The following is a 26,287-nucleotide window of genomic DNA, read 5'->3' as shown; positions in this document are numbered from 1 at the left end:
ATAGAACTTTTTGGCCGGAATGAGCAAAGGTATGTTTGGAGAAGGAAGAGCACAGAATTTAATGAAATTAACCTCAGTCCAATTGTTAAGCATGGGGGTGGATCAATCATGCTTTGGGGTTGTATTGCAGCCAGTGGCACAGGGAACATGTCATGAGTAGAAGGAAAAATGGATTCAATAAGATTCCAGCAAATTTTGGACGCTAACATGATGCCATCTGTGAAAAAGCTGAAGTTAAAGAGAGGCTGGCTTCTACAAATGGATAATGATCCTAAACACACCTCAAAATCCACGGTGGATTACATCAAGAGGCGTAAACTGAAGGTTTTGCCATGGCCTTCACAATCTCCTGACCTCAACATAATTGAAAATCTATGGATAGACCTTAAAAGAGCAGTGCATCACAGACAGCCCAGGAATCTCAAAGAACTGGAATACTTTTGTAAGGAAGAATGGGCGAAGATACCTCAAACAAGAATTGAAAGACTCTTGGCTGGCCACAAAAAGCGTTTACAAGCTGTGATACTTGCCAAAGGGGGCAGTACAAGGTATTAACTCTGCAGGGTGCCCAAACTTTTGCAGACTCCATTTTTTGTTTTCTGTTCTTTTGAAACTGTAAATGATGGAAATAAAATCAATTTTTTTTTGACATGATATAAGAATGTCTAATCTGTAATTTGATGCCTTTTGGAGATTTTTCCATCTTTCCTTGGCTTCTTTTTGCACATTAAAATGAATTTTTGCCTGGGGTGCCCAAACTTTCAATCCCCACTGTATATATATATATATAGATATAGATATATATATATAATATGATCATCTCATATGCATGGGATTTGTCTTGCATGTGGTATTTTGTATATACACAACATATAGATCCCTGTTGAATGTTCACATTCATTCCTATTCCATATCTGTCCATCTGATGCCCAGGGGAGGTGTGATTTTTATGCTCATGTGAAGAAGTCTTTAACCTTGTATTAAGCTTTGATGCATTGCTGTATTGTTCTCTCTTTCATGTAGTCAAGAGGTATTTTTTTACCTTTTACAGCTCTATATAAAAGTTATTAATTATTTATTACCCATTTGGGAGTTTTCTAGTTCATGGTAACTGTAGTTGAAAGAACGAGTTTATTGTCCTCCATACCAAATAATATAAAGTTTACTTCTAATACTGCAATTATTCATAGGTGAATTTAGAACATTATGTTTTTTGTTTTTTTAAATTCTTTATTTTTCATTTTATAATATAAGACATTTTCCAAATATGTCAACATACATATCAAAAATAGAACGTAGACAACAGTCTCATAACTTATCAACTGTAGTTATAAACATCAGTAAATGTTTGCAGAAAAAAGAGATCAACAGATTCATCTATATTATCTTAAACTGTGTAACGTTCGGTAGAATTTACAGAATCTGAAATCAAGAGCAACCCCATAACAATATCGCTTAATGACATAGCATTTATATAAAGTGTGAGGCAGTAGACATTTGGAAACAAATAGATAAAGAGGAGGACAAGGGGAAGAAGGGAGAAAGGGGGGAAGAAGATTGGGGAGGGGAGTAAATAGGCCACACACGTAGAACATATAGAAGCTAGTGCGGGGGCCCTAACAACCTCCATCATCAGTGTATAGTCAGGGTGCATAATCAGCATAGGTCTTAGTGGTCTTGAATTCAATCCAAGGAAGCCAGGTAGCTATATAGTCTGAGTATTTGTCTAAGGCGGCAGAATAAACATCCTCCATATGCATGTAAATGTCAATGCGTTGGAACCACTCCCATATTGTCGGTGGGTTAGTGGATCTCCAATGCACCGGGAGTACAGCTCTTGCTGCGTTATTTAAGTGTTTAAGGAGGGATTTCTTGTAGCGAGAAAAGGGTATATCTGAATGCGATAATAGCCAAAAGTCCGGACCCGGCGGGACAGGGCCACCCAAAATCTTTGTGGATAGATCCATGGTCGTATTCCAAAATGGGGCAATTAACGGGCAATCCCACCATATGTGGATCAGTGTGCCCGTATCCCTACTACATCGCTAGCATAGAGGGGAAACCGAGGGGTAAAATTTATGTAGAAGAGACGGGCATCTATACCATCTCGTCAGTAATTTGTATTGCGTTTCCACAACGTCCAGACTAGTGGAGCATTGTGCCATAACCTTGCAGTGCGTGTCCCAGTGGATCTTGATTCCCCGGTGTATTAAGTCTTTATCCCATGCGTCACAGAAAGAAGGGACAGTAGGAAAGGAACCCTGTTGAAGAATCTTGTAGATACCCGACACTACATGTGAGGGGGTTATCCCTTGACTGCACATGGATTCAAAGGGAGTGAGAGCTTTATAAAAGTCTATCGCCTCCCGCTGTGAGGTAACAAAATGGTGTACCTGAAGGTAGAACCAATAATCTTTAGCGGGAATGTCGCCCGCTCTCTGTATTTCAGAGAACGCTTTGAGTTTGCCATGTGCAAGCAAGTGACCCACCCTAGTCACACCCGCCTCCTCCCATCTAGAAGCAATCCTATTAGACCCTCCCGGGGGGAATAACGGGTTGTCGAAAATAGGCATAAGGGATGTTCGTTTAGACGAGATTCCCATCTTGTAGAGAAGCGTCCGCCATAAAGCTAAAGTAGGCCCCACAGTGGGATGTGATGAGCGACTAAATCTAGGAAGCCAGGGCACTGCCTGTAGGTTAAGATTGGTAGAAGATGACTCCAGGTCAACCCACTGCTTCCTATGTGAAATGGGACGGGACCAGTCTACAACTCTATGCAGTAATGTGGCGTGGTAGTATGCAGAAATCATAGGCAATTGCTGTCCGCCTTGAGATTTCAGTCTAGATAAGTGGCTATGCTTGAACCTAGGTTTCCGGCCGCCCCAAATAAAGTGGCTTATCGCCTTGTGTGATTCAGCTAAAAATTGAGGGGGAAGTTTCAAAGGAATGGTTTGAAAAAGGTATAGCAACCTGGGGAGAATGTTCATCTTTACTATATTTATACGGCCTAGCCATGAGAACCTCTGCGTGAGCCAGTGCCTCATCTCCTGTCTCAGTTTGCGAAGTAGAGGGGTATGATTAATAGTAGTTATAGTGGTGAGTGTTGATGGAATCTGGATTCCTAGATACGTAATATGGGATTTTTGCCATGTGAATTGGAACGATTGCGATAAGGGGGATGCCGTGGCAGATGGAAGCGTGACATTTATCGCCATAGATTTCGAATAATTAATTTTAAAATTCGACATGTCTCCGAACCGTGCGAATTCCTTCATAAGGTTGGGTAGAGAAATCAAAGGATTCGTTATGACTGCCATTAAGTCATCAGCAAAGAGGGCCAGACGATGGTCAGTTTTGCCTACCCGCAGTCCCGCAATGTTAGGGTTGCATCTAATCGCACGTGCCAGGGCCTCCATGCATAGAACAAAGATTAAGGGTGACAGCGGGCAACCTTGGCGTGTGCCGTTGGAAATTGATATGGGTTCAGAAAGGACGCCATTCACCCTAACCCGAGCAGACGGGGCCCTATATAATGAGAGAATCTTCTGTAGGAAAACATCCCCCAGACCCAAGCGCCGAAGTACTGCCTCCATAAAATCCCAATCCACCCGATCAAAGGCCTTTTCTGCGTCTGTGGAAAGGAGCATGAGAGGCGTATCAGTTATCTGCGCGTGTGCTATCAGATCAATGACTCTAATAGTATTATCTCTGGCCTCCCTGCCCATAACAAAGCCGACTTGATCAGGGTGGAGTATATCTGGCAGTAGTGGCCTAAGGCGATTAGCCATGAGCTTTGCAAATAATTTGACATCTACATTTAATAGCGATATTGGCCTATAGCTGGAAGGGAGTGTCGTGTCTTTAGAGTCTTTTGGGATGACAGTAATATGGGCGCCCAAGGACTGGTTCGAAAGAGGAGCCATTGATGATATAGCATTGCAGGCCTGTAGGAGAAGGGGGCCAAGTTTATCCTGAAAGGCCTTGTAATATGTGACTGGGAAACCATCCGGCCCCTGGCTTTTACCGTTGGGAGACGCCCCTAGGGCAGCCAGCAGTTCTTCCCCAGTAAAGGGGTCATCTAGTGCCCGAGTAATGTCCGGTGGAAGAGTCGGGAAAGTGATTTCATCTAAAAATTTCTGTATGTTGTGTTTGTGATCAGCGCTTAGAGGTCAGGTTGTATAAGGCTGAGTAATAATTATGGAAGATCGCCGCTATCTCTGTATCAGAGGCCCGGGAAACCCCGTCAGCACCCGTGAGTTTAGGTATGTATGTCAAAGATCTCTGAGCTCTGAGAGCACGTGCCAGAAGTTTACCGGGTGTATTTCCCCATCTATGATATCTATGTCGACATTTACGGAACGCCCTGCCGGTACCGTCACTGAGTAAAGTATTAAGGGCTTGCCTCGCTGTTTGGAGTTCGATAAAAGTATCCGACGCCAACGTGGATTTATGAGTCAGTTCCAGTTTTTTTATTTTCTCTAATAAGGCGTTTCTACACTCAGCCTTCTGTTTTTTCAGACGTGAGCCTAGTTGTATGCACTGGCCTCTAATCACACATTTGTGTGCCTCCCACAATACAACCGGGGATATATCTCCAGTCGCATTCAAAGAGATGTAGTCGTCTATTGCTGTCTCAATTTGGCCTCGGTAAACAAGATCCCGAAGGAGTTGTTCATTGAATCGCCAGCGCCATTGTTTGGGGGGGGGGGGATGATGGAGAGCGAGGGTTAGCGTAATCGGTGCATGGTCTGATATTGTTATTTGGCCGGTAGCTGCATCAGCCAATAAATCCAGATGGGCATGGCTCACGCAGAGGTAATCTTTTCGAGAATATGAGTTATGTGGGGGTGAGTAAAAGGTAAAATCCCTATCTGAAGGGTGCTGAAGACGCCAGGCGTCAACCAGTTCAAAATCATGTAAAACAGCTCTAAATCGCCTGGACTCTCTAAGAGTATTTTGTGGAGACCCAGAGGAGGAATCCAGGCGTTGTTCAAGGACCCAATTAAGATCTCCACCCACCACCAAAGTACCCATCAAGTTTTGCTTGATTAGTTCCAATGATTCTCTAAGGAACCGAGTTTGGCCTTGGTTAGGAAGGTAGAGGTTTACAAAGGTGAATGTCTGATGGGCTATGGAAGCTCTAACCAGAATCCCCCTCCCATCACCTATCAACGTTTCGGAGACATCCAGCAGTCTCAGATGTTTGGCAAAAAGAATGGCAACACCCCTAGCCTTCGCTCCAGAGTAATCGTTAAAGTAGCCAGTGGGAAAATGACGAGAGCGAAGACCGGGGGAGACCCCCTGCTTGAAATATGTTTCCTGCTGGAAAACAACCTCCGCCCAATCAGTATGTAAGGTGTGTAGTAGGCTTGATCTCTTTTCAGGGATATTTAAACCCTTTACATTGTACGAAACAATTTTTAAGCTAGCCATATAGAAAAGAAAGCAGGGATCAACTTATTGAATGATACATCTCGATTACGACTCTGACACATTGCTGCACCATAAATAACTGAAATTGGTAGTGGCAAAGGAGGGGGGGGGATAGGTGGGTGGACACATGAGGAAAGAAAGGGAGACACAGGAATTGTAACATAGAAAAAGAAATGGAAAAACCAAAAAAGAAACATAGACAACAACATATAGTAGCAGTCTCTGCATTGATAGCCATGGGTATAAATTAAGCATCCCATGGTCTAAAAAAATATACAGCAGAGAAGGGGGTCCAAAGGGTGATAACGGGTTCAACAATTTTAGGTAAGTAAGTAAAGTAATAATCTAAAGGGATACATCCTGGTCAGGAAGGAAATGGGTAGAAGGAAACAAAGCAACCACCTCCTCCCACCTCGCCACCTAATCCCACACAGCCCACAAGAAACCTCCCAGGTTAATTAAGTAAATGATTTCTAATATTAAGAAAGTAGCAGGCACTCTCAGGGCAGTTGAAGCTCATACATTAAACAACCAATAAAAAGATCAATGTGAGCATGCAGTAGGTAAACCAAGAGAAGAAAAAAAAAAGATATCACAATTTAGGATGGCTGACGGAATCAAGAAATTTCCGATGCTTCATCAGGTTTGCCAGTCCGATTGCGTCGTCTGGAGGTGCCCACTCTTTTCCAAGGCTCCCTGCGGGGTAGTGCCGAAGTGGGAAGCTGCAGGGGGTCCATCCAATTTGGCAGTGAGATTAACGGCAGACCCAGTGCGGTGCAGAATGATGGGACACCATCATAGTCCTCAAGAACATATCGGTTCCCATCCCGGGTGACTTGGATGCTTAAAGGAAAGCCCAAGCGGAATCTGATATCATTCTTCCGAAGAGCTTCCGTGAGGGTTTGGAGGAGACGCCTCTGCTGTAGGGTCACCCAGGAGAGGTGCTGGAAAATCTGTATGTGGTGGCCATTAAAATCTATGGTCGAGGCCTGCCTGGACTTCTGTAGTATAGTCTCTTTCACTTGAAAGTAGTGCAACCGGCAGATGACATCTCTAGGCCGCTCCGTGGGTGCTCCTCTTGGCCGTAGTGCCCGATGTGCTCTGTCAAACTCAATCTTGGAGCTGGGATCGACACCAAGAAGGTTGTTGAATATTGTAGTCAGTGTCGCCACCAGGGTCTGGGGCTGTACATCCTCAGGTAGACCCTTGACCCTCAAGTTGTTCCGTCTACCTCTGTTGTCTATATCATCCAGTCTACGTCTCATTTCAGTGGTGGTACGTGAGTATCGAGATACTAGATCGTGGAGGTCAGCGAGCTTAGAGTCCGTTTCGTCTCTGTGATCTTCCAGTTCGACCACTCTGTTTGCTACTTGCGTGAGATCAGACTGGATGGTGGATAGGCACGCCTGTAGGGAATCATGGATTCTTTTTTCCATATTAGACAAATCTTGTTGAATGTCTTGGCGAGTCGGAAGAGAGCGTAGTTGTATGAGGACTGCCGCCATATCAGCAGAGTCCCTACACGCAGGCCCAGCTTGGCGGTGTTTTGGAGAGGGCGGGGCCCCAGTCTCCTCCATTATGGTTGGCGGCAAGGAGTCAGGGAGAGGCGTGGAGATGGCGGGATCAGGAACAGGGGCGCCAAATAGAGTATGAAAGGCTGCAGCTCGTGTGGTCGCGGGTTTAGCTTTTGACGCGTTACCAGAGCAGCGCCGTCTTGTCATTTGTCGAAGTGGAGAGAGCAGAGTCCAGTACGGTGTCCCGAGGAAGGAAACATTAGGACATATCCCAATCCGAAGTATAACCCGTTATCCCCTCTGCGTGGCTTGGCCTTGTTATAGCATAATATACGTCAGGCGAGCTCCTTCAAGTGCGGGAGTCAGCAGCATGGCAACATATAGAACACGGTGGTTCATGTTCCGCTGTTGGTGGTCACATAGCCCCAGTGGGGAGGCCGCACCGGCGTCCACGGCCGCCAGGAGAATGGCTACCGCGGGGCAGCAAGGGATGTAGGTCTTGTAATGTGCCTCAATTAGGCTCTTCAAATAAGTCGCGGCTCGGGGGGGTCCTCAGTAGGCAATAGGGAAGTCAAGGCGGCAGGCGGTCCGCAGGAGGCCGCAGCGGTCAGTTGGTGGACAGAGGACACCTAGGTCACAGCACGGCCGAATCCTACAGGACTCAGTGAAAGGTTGCGAGTTTCCGTGTGGCCACCTCCCGATCCCGGGACTGTGGGGGCCAGCGGGGAAACTCCAGGCCAGGAGTCTAGGAGGGTATCCCAAAGTCAGCTAGTCCACTGGCGTGGGGCGTCAGGTTCTCCCCCGTCCGTGGAGTACCAGAGCGGTCGCCCCCATGGGGCACCACCATCCGGAGGCCTCACTAGTTCTGCTTTTACAAGCTGCGATAGCGCAGAGGGGCCCAGGAGGTGAGAGAGGGGCACAGAGAGGGGAGCGCAGGCACACGAGCCTATAGAGGAAGGGGGGGCAACCCCTTCTCGTCCGGGGGCAGCGCCAAAATCCAGTCCCCGGCTCCTGCAAGGCGAGAGGGCCGCAACCCGCAGAGTCGGCCTATGCCTTCTCCCGATTCCGCGGCTCCCTCCCACCGATGCCTGAGCGTGGAGATATGAGGACTGGGGTATGTGTGCAGAGGAACGGGGAGCTTCTGGGAAGGTATGGGAGGGCAGTCGCAGGGGCACAGGCCGGGTCCAAGGCAGGCCCGAGAGGGCACCTCTTACCTCCCCGCCGTCGGCTCCCGTCCCGGTTCACTAGGGACCCGCCGCGGGTGTCTTGGCCGCCAGGAGCTGTGGCGTCGATGAAGAGGACGCCGGGTCAAGTGCCGCGCGTCTCCGTCTCCCGTCACATACAGAGTCCCAGCAAGATGGCGGCCGCTTCCGCCGCGGACCCCGCCGCCCGGATCTCCAGAGGCCAACAGCGCCGGGTGTGCACGGAGATAACCAGCGTGAGGTGGGTGAGCAGCAGGCCCCGCTCAGGTATCCAAGGACGCCGGGGAGGGTATCTGCACGGCTCCCACAACACAGGTCGGGACCCGCGTTTACTCCAGGCCCCGGCTTCAGTCTGGGGGGAGGGCCGCAACCCGCAGGAGCGCTAGAAAGCACTCCCCGATTCCGCGGGATCCCCCCAGGACACTCCAAGCCGGCTTGAATACAGTAAGGGAGAAGGGTAGGAGCGGGTAGGTGAGCCCAAGCACTCTAAAACGGGTTTTTAGCAAGGTGCTCTGCAGGACCTCTCAGGCTGCACTTCTTTCCCTTTCAGTAGCCTAGCCACGCCCCAGAACATTATGTTTTATATACAGAGCAATGGTAATGCTGCATTGGTATGTTGCCTCAGCTTGGACTACAGTAGTCTAAATAAGGCAACCTTAGACGATAATCATTTCACAATGTCATAGATTTTTTTCTCAGTAACAACAGAAATAAACCTGCTGCACTTTCTATTAAATTAGACCTTCACTTGGCCTAATTGTATATAACAAAACAATAAATCCCCATTGTATCTACTTTAGGCTTTCTGATTAGTCTTTGGAATAACCATTTATTCCTACAATTGCCTTAACCACTTAACTGATGATTTTTCCCTTCAAAACTTTTCTTACAATGGTTTTATTTTTTATTTAAGATAGTTTAAAAAAAAAATTCAACATTATATTATGCACATCAGTAGAATGGATCTCTTTGTCAAAAACTGGGGACACAGTGGGGCAGCGCGATCGCATGTGATCTGACCATGCCAGTTAAGTAGTTAAAATGCAGATCTTCCAACTAATTCCTTATTATATATTAAATATAGAATAACTAGCATTCTTGGTCTGGCCAGATTTATTAAGCTCAGTGAAGTGATAAAGTGGAAGGTGAGTGATAAAGGACCAGCCAATCAGATCCTAACTACCATGTCACAGGCTGGGTTTGAAAAATGACAGTTAGTAGCTGACTGGCTGGTCCTTTATCACCTTCCAATTTATCACTTCACCGAGCTTAATAAATATGCCCCTCAATAACAAAAGAGCACCATGTATCCATGAAATGATCAATGACATGCAAGGCCCACTGTATCAGGAACATAGAGTAATCTATGAAATAGAGCAGTGGCTGTGCCAATACAAGTGGCAGATTGTTTCTGCATTTGGCGATAGAGAGATTACATTGTAACAGTTGAATGATTTTTAGGGCTGCTGATACCAATAATCCTTTTGGAATGTCTACAGGTGTAAAGTGATGATACAACTGGTAAAGGGTTGAGCCTTCATTTACTTTACTATGTTTTTCAATTTGTATGAAAAATATGGTTACTGACAGATTTTGCATGTTAATTACTGTATTTCAGGTACTTTCATTTCTACCAGATACCATTTTAAACCTTTTCTAATACTGCACTGCCTCTTACCATTACTGGTATGCAGCTTCAGGTTCTGCTGCACTGATAGAGGAGCTTAAGGTGGTCATTCCGAGTTGATCGCTAGCTGTTTTCGGTCGCTGTGCAGCGATCAGGCAAAAAAAATGGCAAATCTCCACATGCGTATGTGGCGCAATGCGCACACGCGACGTACTTTCACAACGGCCATTGCAGTTTCACACAAGGTCTAGCGACGCTTTTCAATCGCACTGCTGGCTGCAGATTGATTGACAGGAAGTGGGTGTTTCTGGGTGGTAACTGACCGTTTTGGGGAGTGTGTGAAAAAACGCAGGCGTGTCACATACAAACGCAGGCGTGCCTGGGGAAACGCATGCGTATCTGGCCGAACACAGGGCGTGTTTGTGACGTCAAAACAGGAACTAAATAGTCTGCAGTGATCGCAAGCTAGGAGTAGTTCTGGAGCAACTCTGAAGCTGCACAAAAATTTGATGTAACCGCTGTGCGATCCTCTCGTTCGCACTTCTGCTAAGCTAAGATACACTCCCAGAGGGTGGCGGCTTAGCGTTTGCACGGCTGCTTAAAGCAGCTAGCGAGCGAACAACTCGGAATGAGGGCCTAAGTGTTGTCAGTGTTTCTGCACTTAGTTAAAGTGACTTTTTAAGTCATGGCTGTCAAGAACTCTGGGCCTAATTCAGGTCTGATCGCAGCAGCAAATTTGTTAGCTAATGGGCAAAATCATGTGCACTGCAGGGGAGGCAGATATAACATGTGCAGAGAGAGTTAGATTTGGGTGTGGTGTGTTCAAACTGAAATCTAAATTACAGTGTAACAATAAAGCAGCCAGTATGTACCCTGCACAGAAACAAAATAACCCACCCAAATCTAACTCTCTCTGCACATGTTATATCTGCCTCTCCCTGCAGTGCACATGGTTTTGCCCATTAGCTACCAAATTTGCTGCTGCAATCAGATCTGAATTAGGTTCTCTGATGTGCCCAGGTACTGGGGTAGCGGACATGGCAAAATCTGGGATGGTGTGGCCAGAACCCCCTGGTGAAGTAAACCTCAATAAAGTGCTTATTTGCAGTGGCCGAAGCATGGGGGATATTTCCAGGGGAGAGCGGTTCAGCTGCATGGGACACCTTCTCTGCTTACTACTGCAGGCTATACATGTTTAGCGCCCAGCAGCACATCAGACAGTGTGAGAGGAGACTGCTGCAGCAGTCTCCACTCTCTCGCTGCCTAATGTGCCACTCTGCGGCGTTGCTATTCAGGCCCAGCCAGGAATAGTAGGCAGAGCAGTGGGAGAGAATAAAGATTCCAGTCCTGGCCTCCCCCCAACAGGCCCCTCCATCTGGCCCAGGCCTGGGTAAACAGTACCCTCCCTTCCCCTCTGTGTCACTATTTTTACTAGAATCTCTGACATACTTATAAAATCATGAGCCACATTTAATATTTACATCCTGGTGACTCTCCCACCCTTTTCTCACTACCAGTGCTAACACATGGATCCCAACTGTACTGATTTAGTTGAAAGAGTAGCAATTTAAGGTGTGTCCCAATGGATAGAATGTTGGGAGATATGATCAGTTCACAGTAGCTCTACTCAGCTAACTATGCCCTATAGCAGTGAATACTGTGCAAAGGTTGTTAGGTACAGATGTGCCCTCCTAGACCTAGCCTCAGTATGCTATGCAGTGCAAGACACAAAGCCACACCAAGCATGTGTAGCAACTTTTTGGCATCTTTTTCACTTGTATATTCATCTTGTGAAGCAGTTTTTTTGCATCCAAATTTGGCTAAGGTGCACTTTCATACAAAAAAAGATGCTTAGTGCAAGCTGAGTCGCAGAACGCCTAGCATGCTGAGAATGGATATTTGGCGTGATTGTAACAATAGTGTGTGAGTACACATTTGCATGCCTCAACGTGCTCATTGAATCTCTGCAAACAGGGGTGGTAAGACACACATAAAAAGTAACGTACCAACTAGCAATGATTGTAGTTACTATGTCAACACAGTAATTTCTAATAGTTCGGAATGTCGACATATTCAGACAGTTCGTAGTGTTGACATGGACAAAATGAACATATGAGTGGTTTAGGCTGAGGCTAGGTTAAAATAGAAATACTACTGTCAGTATTCTCACTGTCTACATGCTCAGTGTCAACACGTTGAACATGTCAACAGTAATATGGAGTTTAAATGATAAACAAGTTGACTGTGCATGTCTTCAATAAGAATATGGACATTTAGGACATGTCAACAATTAATATCGTACCATATGTGGAACTGATATACCATACTCACTAGCAAGGGTAGTACAAATTCTATTGCAAATTAGTACTCTCAAAAATGAGCACTCTCTGTAAACTAAAGACAAATGCTAACCCCGTTCCTATTCCAGAATTCATCCCTAGTCCTGAAACTTGAATAAAAACAGATAATCAGACAATAAAAACCAACTAGTCTAATTTCAGTGACAATACAGCCATCAGTAACTGCGCCTGGAAAAGCTTTCTCTATTCTTTATGCTTTTTGCGATGACAAAGTTAATACAACAGTTAAAGAATCAATTCTAATCAAGTTGAGAGATTGCAGAATGCACACTTACTATGAATGTGACAGAAATTTCAGATACATATCTGCTGAACTGTTTATATTTTCTCCTGATCGATGCATTAAAATGACCCATAACAAAAAGCAAAACAACTGTAAGCATTCAATTTTATTGTGGAGACTTCTCTGAAACGCAATACATATATTTTCTCTGGTTCAATTATGTGTGCCCTTCAACCTGCTTTATTCACCAGCTTTGATGTTCATATTGATCTGTTTATTGTGTTTCAGGCAAAGGATGCTGATCTTGGTGCTAATGTTACTTATCGGATAAGATCCCAGGAAGTTTTGCAGCTTTTTACAATGAACTCATCAAGTGGAGAGCTATCCCTTCTGAAACCCCTCGACTATGAATCATTCACGGGCAAGGAGGCGGTGTATGTATTTCTTGTAGAAGCTTTTGACGCAACAGGCAGCATGCCTCCCGGAATTGCTACGGTGACAGTGAGAGTGAAGGTATGGAAACGATTATAACATATATGCATGTATGTATATATCTCCAAAGGAAAGTCGGCACTCAGAGACTGTCATTATAAACACGCTGTACTCAGCATCACATTACAATGGTATGGTTTAGTATTTTCAGGGACACAGCCCCATCCTCAGAACCATGGCAAAGATATATGCCCGTGATGGTTGAAAGGTAAAACAAAGTTGAATTTTGTACTATCACCTGTAAGACTGAATTTTTGCACTCACTCGGTAATGCAGGATTTGCAAGGGGGTTTATATTTATATATTTTTTTTTTAATGGCAACATTTCATGGCAACAGTATTCCTGATGGCAGTGGTTTCTTTCAGAAGGTTAATACGCCCTGCAACACTGCAAACATTGTTCAGGTATGTAATACATGGGTGTAGTATGTTATGCCGGTGCTTGGGATCCCGACCACTGGCATGCAGGCAGCGAGGTGAGTGCAAAAGAGCTCCTTGCGGCACAGTGGCACGCTACGCATGCCACGCTATTTATTCTCCCTTCAGGGGTGTCGTGGACACCCCAAGAAGAAGAATAGTTGTTGGTATGCCTGTTGTCGGGACTTATAGCGTCAGCATGGTGAGCACCGGGATCCCGACAGCCGGCATATCATATGCCTCCTGTAATACACAAATACAGTGGTTTAATGAACATGACAAAGAGTTCAGGGTGTTGACTTGGCCTCCAAGTTAGTTATTTGCAGGTTCGAATATACTCTCTTCTTAATGCTAAATTAACATCAGATTTATCCAGATTTTTCTTATTGGCTATCCAAAACATGTGAAATTCAGATAGCCAATAAGATGCTGTTTGAGATCGGAGTAAATCTGAGTAAGTCTGGGTATATCCGAACCTGCACATCTTTACTCCAAATTTCCCAGGTCTCAATCCGATCGAGCATCTGTGGGATGTGCTTGAAGAAGTAGTCGGAGTCATGGGGGCCCCATCTCACATCATGGAAATCTTATAGGATCCGCTGTTAGCATCTTGGTGCTAGATACCACAGGGCACCCTCAGAGGTTTTGCACAGTCCATGCCTCAGTGGGTCAGAGCTGTCCTGGTAGCATGTGGGGGACTCACACAATATTAGGCAAGTGATCTTAATATTATGGCTGACAGGTGAACAAAACTAGTGTGCTGGGAGCACAGTCTAGGTGCAAAACTAAAGAGATTTACAGTTTGCTTTATAAATGAGGTCCTGCCTCTGTATATGTCAGCATAACAGTCTGCAATTGTAAGAATAGCGTAGTGCTGTGCACTGTGGTACTATGAGCTATGGTACTTGCACATGAATAAAAGTATTGTCGCTTTTCAGAAGCTACAGTACAACAATATTGATTTTATTTTATAAGTACAAAAATCTGTCAGTTTCCTTATGGTCATCATCACATACAACTTGATTAATAAAATAATTTCTTGTTCCATCACAAAAATTCATATTGTTATTACTTTGATTAAAATAAGTAACATTTTTACTAGCACCTTATGGGTTATTTGTATGCAATACAATATACCTAATTGTCATATTAGAAGAATTAGATAGTTAGAAGTAATAATTATCCTTGTAGCTCTTTTTCTACCACGTTCATTATTATATTGACTCTGGCAATAATGATGCATAAGAAACTATGTAGAAAAGCTTAAAACAAGATGTCTCCTATAGCAACCATCCCTCTTTAAGGCAACCTGGACCTACAGTATAATATGCATGGTTGGTTAATATTAGATTTGTTAGGATGAGGAGAACAGGAGAACATTAGATGCCCACTTTTGTAAGTTATGTTGGTATATGGGCATATGTTTTGGCAGGGGCTGGCTGGCAACTTTTAGCCTGGGGGGCAAACACAAGCAAGTGGCCCTGTCTTCTCTACCAGAACACTGCAATGTACAGATGTGCCCAGGTTTATCGTGCAAACGAGTTGAGGTAAGTGTGTCTTGTTTGCCACAAAAGTGTGCCCGTGAATGACCGCAGGCACGTGTTTACACAGTGTGCACCCGCTTCCATAGGGAAGCATTGAGTATAGGGAAACTGTGACAAGGGCGGATTAAGTGGTGGGCGCCCCGGGCAATGAAGTTGTGGGGGCCCCCACTCCAGTAGATGACAAAGACCCCTGAGTTCCCCTTTACAGAAAAACACATACACCCATGTTACACACACAACACACACACACAGACATACACAGACACATGCATGCACGGTACCTGTCCAGCGAGCGGCGGAGCAGTGGATGCCAGAATCAATGCCCCCACACCCAGGAGCGTAGCAGTCTCCCCCCCTTCCTGGCGGATCAGCTGTTCATTAACAGTGCCACCGAGGAGGTGTCCTTTGCACAGCATTTCGTAGTCTCGCGGGATGCCTCATTGAAATCCCGTGAGACTATGAAATGCTGTGCAAGGAACGCCTCCTTGGTGACTCTGTTAATGAACAGCTGAGCCACTGGGAGGGGGAGACAACTACACTCCTTGGTGTGGGGGCCCCAAATGTGTGGGGGCCCTGGGATAACTGCCCCTTTCGCACCTCCCTTAATCTAGCCCTGACTGTGACTACTCCACGCAGGGTGCACATAGTCACTGCTGTGATGCATGTGCCTGCAGCAGGCGATTATGTGCAAGATAGCCAATGCAATATATGAAAAATAGTTATGCAAATGCAATATCTGCCAGCACCATCTGACAAAGCAAAATGTAGCTCTTCAAATAACATATCAGTGAGTTCTATATACAGTATTACAGGGAGCTTTTGAGTGACAATTTACAAAAAAAGGTACCCATTCAGGTGACTAATATACAATACAGAAAGCATTCTTGTGGCAGTCATACTAAGCATGCCAGGAAAATATAACAAATATATGCAAGACAATAAAATAAATTAGATAAAAAATATGAAAGAAAATAATTTGTTTAATAAAAACATTTAAAGAAAAAAAAAATGATTTAGCAAAACAGATTCTTATTGTCATCCAGAGATGTAATAGTAGTAGGGACATATGAGAGGTGGGTGTAGTATTAGGGACACATAGGACAACTCAGGGATAATATTGGTAAGAACAAAACGGATGATAGCTGAGGGATAGTATTGGTACTAGGGTTACTAATTATCCTGTACGTAGTAATTGTACCAGAGACACAGATGACAGATGTAGTGCAGTGGTAGGGACATACATGACAGCTGGGGATGATGAGGATAGTTGTAGTGATACATGGCAACTGTGGGAGGTGGTGTGGGTGATTGTGGTAAGAGGGACTGGGCAGGGGTAGTAGTAGTAGGAACTCAGAGGTCATCTTTATTTAGCCCATGATGATGGGATACACACAGTATGTGTGTACCACACAAAATCCATAGCTACCTATTACAGTACACCCATAATTCTTGCTGTGGAGGCTGGCTACTGGGCATCTCCTCTGTATTTTTCCTCACTCATGCTGGGAGCAAGGGACAGTGGGCAAACGACTTGCCACTATTCAAGTGTATTCAACAGTGTTTGAATAAACTAGAAAAATGCAAGTAGTTTGCATGATGTTCCCTGATCCAAGCATGAGATCTGGCAGACAGGGAGAGAATGAATAAACTGTCCTGACTCACTAGTTCATAGAGGAGGCCGAGCCATCATCCAAACAACACCCCCTCCCATTAAAGTTCATGGGAGTTTCAAGTTCAAGGACAGCAACCAGTCCACCACCTTCCTCAGTAGTGCTTACACCGTACCTTTTTAAGGTCTTTAATTGGCACATCTTCTGCTTCTGGGAGGGGAAGGGGGTGGGATGGTTGTGGATGAAGAGAGAGGAGGCTGGCTCTTGGAAGTTACCAGCTACTCTAGAGTGTATCATTGCAAACCTTGGAAGGAGTCAGGAAGCCGGGCCTACAAGTTGATGAACCCTGACGCTGGCTGCCGATACTAAGGTGCACTGTGCTGATAAACCATTAATACATGTCTAATAAAGGGGAAAAACAATAGCATCAAAACAAAAAGCCCTTCCCCCTTGAATCTCATGTACTAAAGCAGGGACACTGTACTTTGCCTGATAGAGGAACCTTACCAGCTGTTATGTATCAGCTTACAGAGTGCAACAGCGGCACTAGGGCTGCAGAACTGTACTGGCCTGTGCTGCACATGGCACTCTGCTCCCCAGCCCAGCCCGCCACTGTGTATTGGCTATACTGGGGGTATACAGTATGTTGTCATATAAGGATATATAGAGTTGCTGAATGAGATGGAATAGTTAAAAACTTACAATGTTCTATTTGCCTTCACATAACAGCAGTGTAATCACCATGTTCCTATCAAACAAGCACCCATAGGCTCTGTAGCTTATCAGCCAAATGTACCAGAAAGTCAACATTTACATTGGTTGCTATATACAGGAATTAGACCACTTAAATAGTGAGATCAAAATGCATTCACTTGTAATTCCCGAACACCACTGACCTTAGTTATACTATGGATCTAACATTAGCCCAAAATGATTTAGCCTTAAACATAACACAAGCTCTTAATCTTGTCCTTGACTGTAAAATACCTCTGATTAGCTGTATGATACTTGTAAATCCTGTTGGCTTAGTAAAATTATTTAGAATTGTACAGAAACATAACCTTTTGGAAAGCTAGACCCAAAACTACATAAAACGCACACAAACTTTTACTAAAATAGCATATATAAACACAAAAGTGTGATTAATACTTTTTCTTGCAAAGCGTCAAAGTCATTTTGTTTAGAATATTCTAGACAACAGCAGCTGATTCAGCATTCACTGGGATTTAACAATTTAAAACCATGTTTTTTAGATATGGGAATGAAATTCAGAGATGACTTGAGTAGATTCAGATTTTCTTATCATTATACCACATCATTACAATTGTTACAAGAAAATGTGTCATGTAGTGTCAGGTATTACAAGAGACATAACTCATACTGTTCTATACACGTAGCTGCTTTCTTGTTCTGAAAATACTTTACTAGTGAATACTGTATCTCGAAGGAAAAATAGAATACTGCTGCAATAATAGAACAAGTAACCTTCTCTTCAGAACATTTTTGAGAATGTTATTCAGGATTGTAGTGTATATGCAGTAACATTTATATATATATATATATATATATATATATATATATATATTTCTGTTATATTTTTGGAGTTTGATGAATTCCAGGAGGATCCATCAGGCCCCTAATTATAATTGGGTCTGTTACATACAAACTAGCATTTGTTACAGCCCTTACATGATAGTAAATAGCACTTTAAGATTAGTGTGTCCATGAAAAAAATGGATCTGCTCAATGTGAGAAAGTTCTAGACTCACTTTGAAAACAATGCAATTACTGTGAAGAATATATAAGTAAAATAATGTGTGTGTATATCTATCTATCTATCTATCTATCTATCTATCTATCTATCTATCTATCTATCTATCTATCATAACCACATGAAAAAAGACATTAGGAGCAATTTGAAGATATGCCTAATAACTGTGTATTGTCAGTATTTATGTAACATTATTACATTATTATTGTATAACTTCTTGTTCAAAGGCTGACTATTGTTAAAAGGTTAATGAGCTAGAATAAATGCATCAGCCATTGTTAGGAACGAAGGTAGCAAAAGAAAAATCTGGCAAGACAGCTGAAGACTAGTAGACTGTTGGGCCAAATGTAATAGCCTGCTGGGGACTCAGGAAGTGCAGAGGTTTCAGCAAGATACTGAACAGTAGGCATGAGATTTAAAAAAGCAAAACCAGGGTAGTACTGTACTTCGTTGTGGACAACATCTCCACTTGCAGCTAAAGGGGTATTACTGGAGGTTATGCAGAGTTCTTCGATACAAACGTTTAGCAAGGGTATGTTGAGGAACCGCAGGCTATATGTAGAAAAAGAGATGGACTTCTGAATATACTGAGCGTTGATAATCTAGATAACCCCATATTTTTATATTTCTAAGTAGTACTCTGGATCAGGGGTGCTGACCATAACAACCAAGGGAATCTATTGCTCACAAACAGAAAGAAAAAGGAGTTGTATTGAAGCGGTGCACAATTAACTAACAAAACATAACTTTTAATGCATTTATATAAAATTCATCTTTTTATTTTGACAAGACTAACACAATACAGATAAACATAATAAATTGTGTAAGAAAGTGTGAAAAAAATGTAAATATCTGTTATTAAAACCATTGTCCTGTTTATTTCTTCAAGCTTATTTTCTTTATTGGTAGCATATCTGTATATCTTACTTTATTATGTTTAATACTCCTTAATAAAACACTCTATGGTATTCATTACTTTTTCAAGGAATGGAAGGTAGAAAATTCTACCAAGGTGGAATGTAATGAGATTCTATCTCTAGATAGTATTTATATCTGTACCAGAGTGAAATATTGCATACAGTTTCAGATCAAATACAGTATGAGTGCAAAGTCTAGTTTGTTCATACAGTAAGCCACTACAGTTATATAAATTGGAATAGTATATCCAAATAGATATTTTTGTGCACAGATATTAGTAAGATAAAGGTTACTTTGATCAAATATAAGTATGCTAAATAATGAGAAATTCTTAAACGCTACGTCTGTCATTTGTAATTAGGCAGAAAAATAGTTTTTTCTCCTTATATTATCCAAATATGCTTATATAATAGTTTACTGCCCTTAGAACCCAATATGATCACAAATATATATATATATATATATATATATATGTGTGTGTGTGTATATATATATATATATATATATATTATATAGTGGTATTGCAGGTGCGGCACTCAAAGTATACTTTCAATAAAAGGCACGTCTTTTCAATAGCTGTGTATTGTCATCACGATCCTCTGTGCCTTTTATTGAAAGTATGCTTTGAGTGCCGCACCTGCAATACCACTATCTACTCCCTTTTAAGTGCACCAGCAGCAGCTAAAGTGATTTGTGTGGAGTGTTATACATATATCTATCTATCTATCTATCTATCTATCTATCTATCTATCTATCTATCTATCTATCTATCACTGAGCAATATTATTTTACCGAGTAGGTTTAATTAACTGTATTTACTCAGAGAGCTATGCCTTTATTAAAATATGCATTTCTAATACAATATATTAATAGGGAGGGAGGCACATTCATTACTTGTTTGATGAGTAGAAAGCCATGACTAGTTTATTCTATTCTAATATTAAATTGACAATAGTGCAGATTAGAATATTATTGTAACAGTATCAAGTGTGCTGGCCGAGAATTTGGGGCATATCTGGGTATTTTCCTATATGATGTGCAGTATCAAAGTATCAATGACTCAAGCGTGTGTAATTACATTCACAATTTATCTAATCTGTGACTCACAGGTGTTCCCTTAATCTAAGCAAACCTAGCTCTCATACACACATCAGCATTATATTTTACAGTTTTTCCTTGAATACACAGCAGTGTTTGCAAATGTACATTTCCCTATAAAAACAACTTGCAGTGTATTCAAGGTAAAATCGGATTTTTTTAAAGTGTATTAAACGTAATAAACTAAAATACACACTTATGGTTCAAATAAAGGGAATGTGCTTGAAGAAATACATAGCGGGACACTTTAGTTTCGTTATTCACACTTTCTTTCACAAGTTTTTGTGTTTATCTGTCCTTTTAAAAATATTTAGCTGGTCTTGTTAAAAATAAAAAAAAGTATACTAGCTGTTCTACCCATTCTTCGCACATAAGTTTCTGATTTTCACGGTTGTACATATACATGAGTGTTAATAATTTGGTAAAACTATACAGATATAAATTTCAGCTGTGTTAAGGGCCATACACACTGGACGTTTTTGCCCAGTGTGAATGCTGGGCGATGATGTTCACGGAAGGTGAATCCCTTTCCACAGTAGGAGACTGTGGAAAGTGGTTCACTCGGCTGGTAAAACAGCCCGATGGATGGAAGTGGCCAGCAATGATGCGGGAGCGCGCATCAGCACTTACCACTCATTGCCCAGCCATACACACTGAGTTTGAACTCAAAACACCAAAAGTGAGCTACTTTGAGCTCAAAATTGGCCAGTGTGTATGGGCCTTTAATGTAAGTAAATATCAATCCATGGTTCTTGGCATTACCCGAGGAGCACCCTTAGCAGATACAGTAAAAAATGATATGACCATTTTTTAAGTTTATTAAATTTTACACACTGAAGGCGCAATCCAAATTTTGGTCCGATTGTCCATTTGGTCCGAGTGTCCATTTGTTATCGTTAACGCAACGCAAGCCACACATCGGTAATGATGTCATTATGTAAACTCCCTTTTCATCCCCTTAAGAGAGGTTTATTAAAATTCCAATCACATAGTTTTCCTATTTCCCATCAGCAGAATACAGTACCTATGCTCAATTTCAGCTTCCTAACAAATCAGGAAGTAAGAGAAATAGTGATGAGGCGGTCAGTGAGTGAGTGAGGCCTGTTGCATTTATATATATATATATATATATATATATATATATATATACTGTACCACAGCAATACAACTATTTTTTATTTATTTGTTTTTTTGTGTGTGCAGTATATACATAACTATAGGTCCAATTCAGAGATATATGTCAGTGCTATTGCTGCTGCAACTGTGTATGCAGTGGCTGTGCAAAAAAGTGCAAATGTTGCAGCCACCGGGATTTATATTGAGATGCCTTTTCACCATCGCCTTACAATCTGTGTTTCTCAGATGTTGCATACAAAGATGCAACCATCGGATGCACATCAGGCAAACATCAATCCATCAACCATTGGATCTTCTGTGTGTGTAGGCTTGCTCAAATCCTTCTGTCTCTTCATGATGGATAAGTACCTGCCTGCACTTAGAAGGATTTGAGCAAGCCTACATACACAGAAGATCTGTGATTAGTTCTCCAAGATATTTGGAACAACCTCCCTACCGAGTTCCTTTAAAAAATATGTGCAAGTGTACCTAGAAGAATTGATGCTTTTTTGAAAGCAAATATTGATTTTATTTATCATAATCTTCTGCTTGTTATTGTCGCATTTTCGTAATTGATAAAAATAAACTATTAACACTTCTATTATTGAAAGCATTCTTATGTTGCAGCATTTTTCCCACACCTGTCTAAAACTTTTGCACAGTACTATATATACAGGTTGAGTCTCCCTTATCCAAAATGCTTGGGACCAGAGGTATTTTGGATATGGGATTTTTCCGTATTTTGGAATAATTGCATACCATAATGAGATATCATGGTGATGGGACCTAAATCTAAGCACAGAATGCATTTATGTTACATATACAACTTATACACACAGCCTGAAGGTAATTTTAGCCAATATTTTTTATAACTTTGTGCATTAAACAAAGTGTGTCTACATTCACACAATTCATTTATGTTTCATATACACCTTATACACACAGCCTGAAGAACATTTAATACAATATTTTTAATAACTTTGTGTATTAAACAAAGTTTGTGTACATTGAGCCATCAAAAAACAAAGGTTTCACTATCTCACTCTCATGCAAAAAAAGTCTGTATTTTGGAATATTCCGTATTTCGGAATATTTGGATATGGGATACTCAACCTGTATATATATATATATATATATATATATATATATAAAGACACAAATGGCCGGCACTCCTATAAATGAAAATCAACTGCCCCGGTGCCATCCAAGAGATTAAATACAAGCACTTGTGGTTCCTAGGGAGGATATAGCACACTCCCAATAGCAAAAAGAACCAGGCGGCACTCTGAGGACTGGTGCAAAAAATAGCGAATTTTAGTGAAAAATCACATAAATAAATGGCATAGCTTTGCCAACGTTTCAGCGCCGCGCAGGGCGCTTTTCTCAAGGCTGTATGCGGCGCTGAAACGTCGGCAAAGCTATGCCATTTATTTATGTGATTTTTCACTAAAATTCACTATTTTTTGCACCAGTCCTCAGAGTGCCGCCTGGTTCTTTTTGCTATTGGGAGTGTGCTATATCCTCCCTAGGAACCACAAGTGCTTGTATATATATATATATATATATATATATATATATATATATATACCAAAAAATTCAATACCTTTCCTGCGCTTACAAATAAGCAGCACAACTGAAAGTCCCCCTGCTAATAGGAACTTAGAAATAGAAACACAGAAAAAACAGAGTGCGCTAGTAAGATGCGATGTTTGAGTGATAATCAATTCATCCCCATAAAGTAGGTTCTCTTGGGGACTATTCCTCTCGGGGTCTTCCCAGTTGCGGCCTATAGAGAAACCCACTCACCAGAAATATTCACCCAACAAAAAGTAACAAATTAATAACAGAACTTTTTGTTAAAATAATTTTTTAATACATAGTTACATATAGTGTAATCACTTAGTTTTAAAACATTCCGACCAATTGGACACACATCAGATTGCCATGATGTTAAACCAAGAATGGCCCCCTCACCTATACGGTGTGAGCTCTAGGAGGACACTTGAAGCAAAGAGGATAGTGTACAATGATCGATGAACCCTACGCATTTCGTCCTAAGCGGACATCTTCAGGGGATAAAAAAACTGTCTAACTAAGTTTGGCCGGCTGATATCCACTTAGGGAGCTATCAGAAAGTTTTTAGAATAATGGGAGTTGCCAACACAGTAGGCAGTAGTCCCAAGAAATTATGCCATTGTGCCACCTGGCTAGTAAAGCAGATATACGTATGAGACAGCCTCTTTTGGTCACTTAACACTGTAGAAAAATGCCCAGAAATTATTGCAAGCATAAAACTTGGGAGCACACTGATTGAAATGATCCTGTGGTCATAAATGTAAAGCACATAATTTGTGTGGTCTAAATATTGTATTGCAGCAGTGGCGTCACTTACCTAGGTGACAAGTGATGCAGCACTACGGGAAAGGTGCAGCGATTTGTGGGAGGGGATGGGGCTGTGCACCCAGACCCCCGTTTTTGACACTCAAGGGGTTCGGGTGGTGTGGTATGCCACCAGGGAGTGCTGTGGCTGCAGTGCTGGCTTCTACACAGTGAATGGAGCCAAATTCTGCACATAATGTAACAGTACAGTATCCGGCTCCTGTCACTGAGCAGGAGCTGGCATTTTGGTGTCACCCCTTGGCGGCTAACATCCAGGTTCGGGCCCCACCCCCCTTATGATGCCACTGTGTTGCAGTGTGCTTTTGAAGGCTACAATTCACAACTCATAAAGATTCAGGAGTTCCTGCAGTACATCAGAATCATCTCTTTATCTGAGAGAGATTTCAGGGACAGTCTAGTACTAAAGGTTTAAATCCTCGACAATACATACTGCTCCTGCCCTCATCTTTCCTTAACCTAAGACAGGCATATCCAAACTGTGGCCCATGTTGCAGGACAACCACACCAATCATTCACCAGTATGCGCCATGTTCACAGACCATCAGCAGCTGAAACGTTTTGGCTCTATTTATATTTATTATCATACACACATTTAACATTTTAGGCTTCTTTCTGGAGTAGTGATGTGCAGTTTGGTAAACTGTATCTTAATACATTGCACTATTCAAAATCAGAATAGTGAATTCAGTCCTGGCAGTTTCAAATAATATAGTTAGTTAGATGTGTGTTTTGCCCTTTAGAAAACTGCAGAAATTACAAACAGTACGTATAACAGCAATCATGAGATCTGATGAAACTGGTTTTAGTAAATTTCCCCCAAAGAGTTAGTTAAGCTACAAATCTGTGTTTTGAAGGTGTGGGGCCAAATGTAATTGAGTAAGAGTTTCAGAAAGTGAGAGATTTGGTAAGGTTTTGCAGTTTTTTTTTAAGTGGCAATCATTTATACTGTAAGATCAACCTGGTTTTGCAGTGTAAATGATTGCCACTTTAAAAAAAACTGAAAAACCTTACCAAATCTCTCACTTTCTGAAACTCTCACTCTGTTACATTTGGCCCATGGAGTTTTCTGTGCATTTGATTCTTTTAGTGCGTGTGTAATATATTGCTGGTTGCAGGGTCTAAAAAAATCCATTGAAGCAATAACTGGTAAAGTGGACATATCGCCTACATACACTTGGAACAATCATTTTGTAGTTTTTGCACATCAGTAATGTTACTAACTTCTTAATGAATTGATGGTTTGGATGATTATTCAACCTGAAAATGGGTGATATGATACCTTTAAAGCAGGGGTGGGGAACCTCAGGCCCGAGGGCCGTATAAGGCCCTCAAAGCCACTTGATCCGGCCCGCCCAGGCTCTCCTAAACGAGAGGAGATGCCGAGCGTCCGCTGAGATTTTACCACCAGCAGGCGTCCGGCTCCTCAGCAGCAGCCGGAGGCAGGAGCTCACTCCTGAGCTCCAGCTTCTGGCTCAGGCAGTGTATATGTGTGGCTGTGTGGCGCTATGGGAGAGACGTCATGACATCTCTCCCATAGTTTCGAGGAGAGGGAGGGCAGCGGTCTGGAAGCAGGAGCAGGGCTGGTGAGCATTGTGGGTTTTTTTTTTTCTTTTAATGCGTGTGTGTAAGCGGCACTACTAGGGGGCATATTTAATGGGGCATAACTACAGGGGGCATATCTAATGGGGCATAACTACAGGGGGCATATTTAGTGGGGCATAACAACTGACAGGGCATATCTAATGGGCCAAAACAACTGACAGTAGGCATTTGTAATGGGGCATAACAACTGACTGGGGGCAAATCTAATCGGGCATAACAACTGACTGGGGGCATAACTACTGACTGGGGGCAGGCTAATTTTTAAGTTGATAATTTTTGTACGGCCCCCAAAGGATTTTATAAATATCCAAATGGCCCTTGGTAGAAAAAAGGTTCCTCACCCCTACTTTAAAGCATAGCATCTTTAACTACCTTACAAACATCAACATACTGTGGTTAAAAGGTTGGTGTTTTGTGTCTCCAAGGCACACTTTAATCCCTTTAATGTATTAAAGTGGATGGTGACTGTCTCTCATAACATTATTTCAATTTGATTAGCAAAAGCTCTAACAGATTGTTTGATCATGGAAATGTTTGTTAAGTCGTTTATGATTGCTTGCTGAATACACTTGTGATGTCTTAAACTTGCATCTTTGAAGTTAATTCACGATAGTCTACTGCAAATCAATAATCAATTAACTAATCAAAATGCCTTACTTTACTGTTTGTGGCAACAAAGAAATCTTCCCATGTGTGCGGCTTGTACAGTAGCTATCTCTTTTGAGCATACAGTATTTTGCATTTAACCTTTCATTTTAGATATTGTTTTTGTTCTTATTGTTTTTTTTTAATCTGGTGCCATAAGGTGTCTGTAGCACTGCACAGGGCCGTAAGAACAACAGAGACAAACAATACAATAAATTCACACAGAAAGTACATGGAGAAAAATCACACAGTGAGATTCTGGGGTATATGCAATAGCGGGCGAATTGGCAAAAAAGGCGAATTCCGGGACGTTTT

At 42.3% G+C, this 26,287-nt stretch overlaps 1 protein-coding gene across 2 annotated transcripts in view; it reads left to right on the top strand.

The window, feature by feature from the left end:
• Positions 1-26,287, top strand: part of PCDH15 (protocadherin related 15) — a 2,278,876-nt gene that overhangs the window by 1,685,026 nt on the left and 567,563 nt on the right. For both annotated transcript variants that reach the window (XM_063961739.1, XM_063961738.1), the window contains exon 21: positions 12,648-12,872. In XM_063961739.1, coding sequence (XP_063817809.1) covers positions 12,648-12,872 — 225 coding nt within the window. The remainder of the gene's footprint in view (positions 1-12,647; positions 12,873-26,287) is intronic.

Source organism: Pseudophryne corroboree, chromosome 3 (assembly GCF_028390025.1).
Source record: "Pseudophryne corroboree isolate aPseCor3 chromosome 3, aPseCor3.hap2, whole genome shotgun sequence".
Lineage (NCBI taxonomy): Eukaryota > Metazoa > Chordata > Amphibia > Anura > Myobatrachidae > Pseudophryne > Pseudophryne corroboree.
This window is presented reverse-complemented; position numbering and strand designations above follow the sequence as displayed.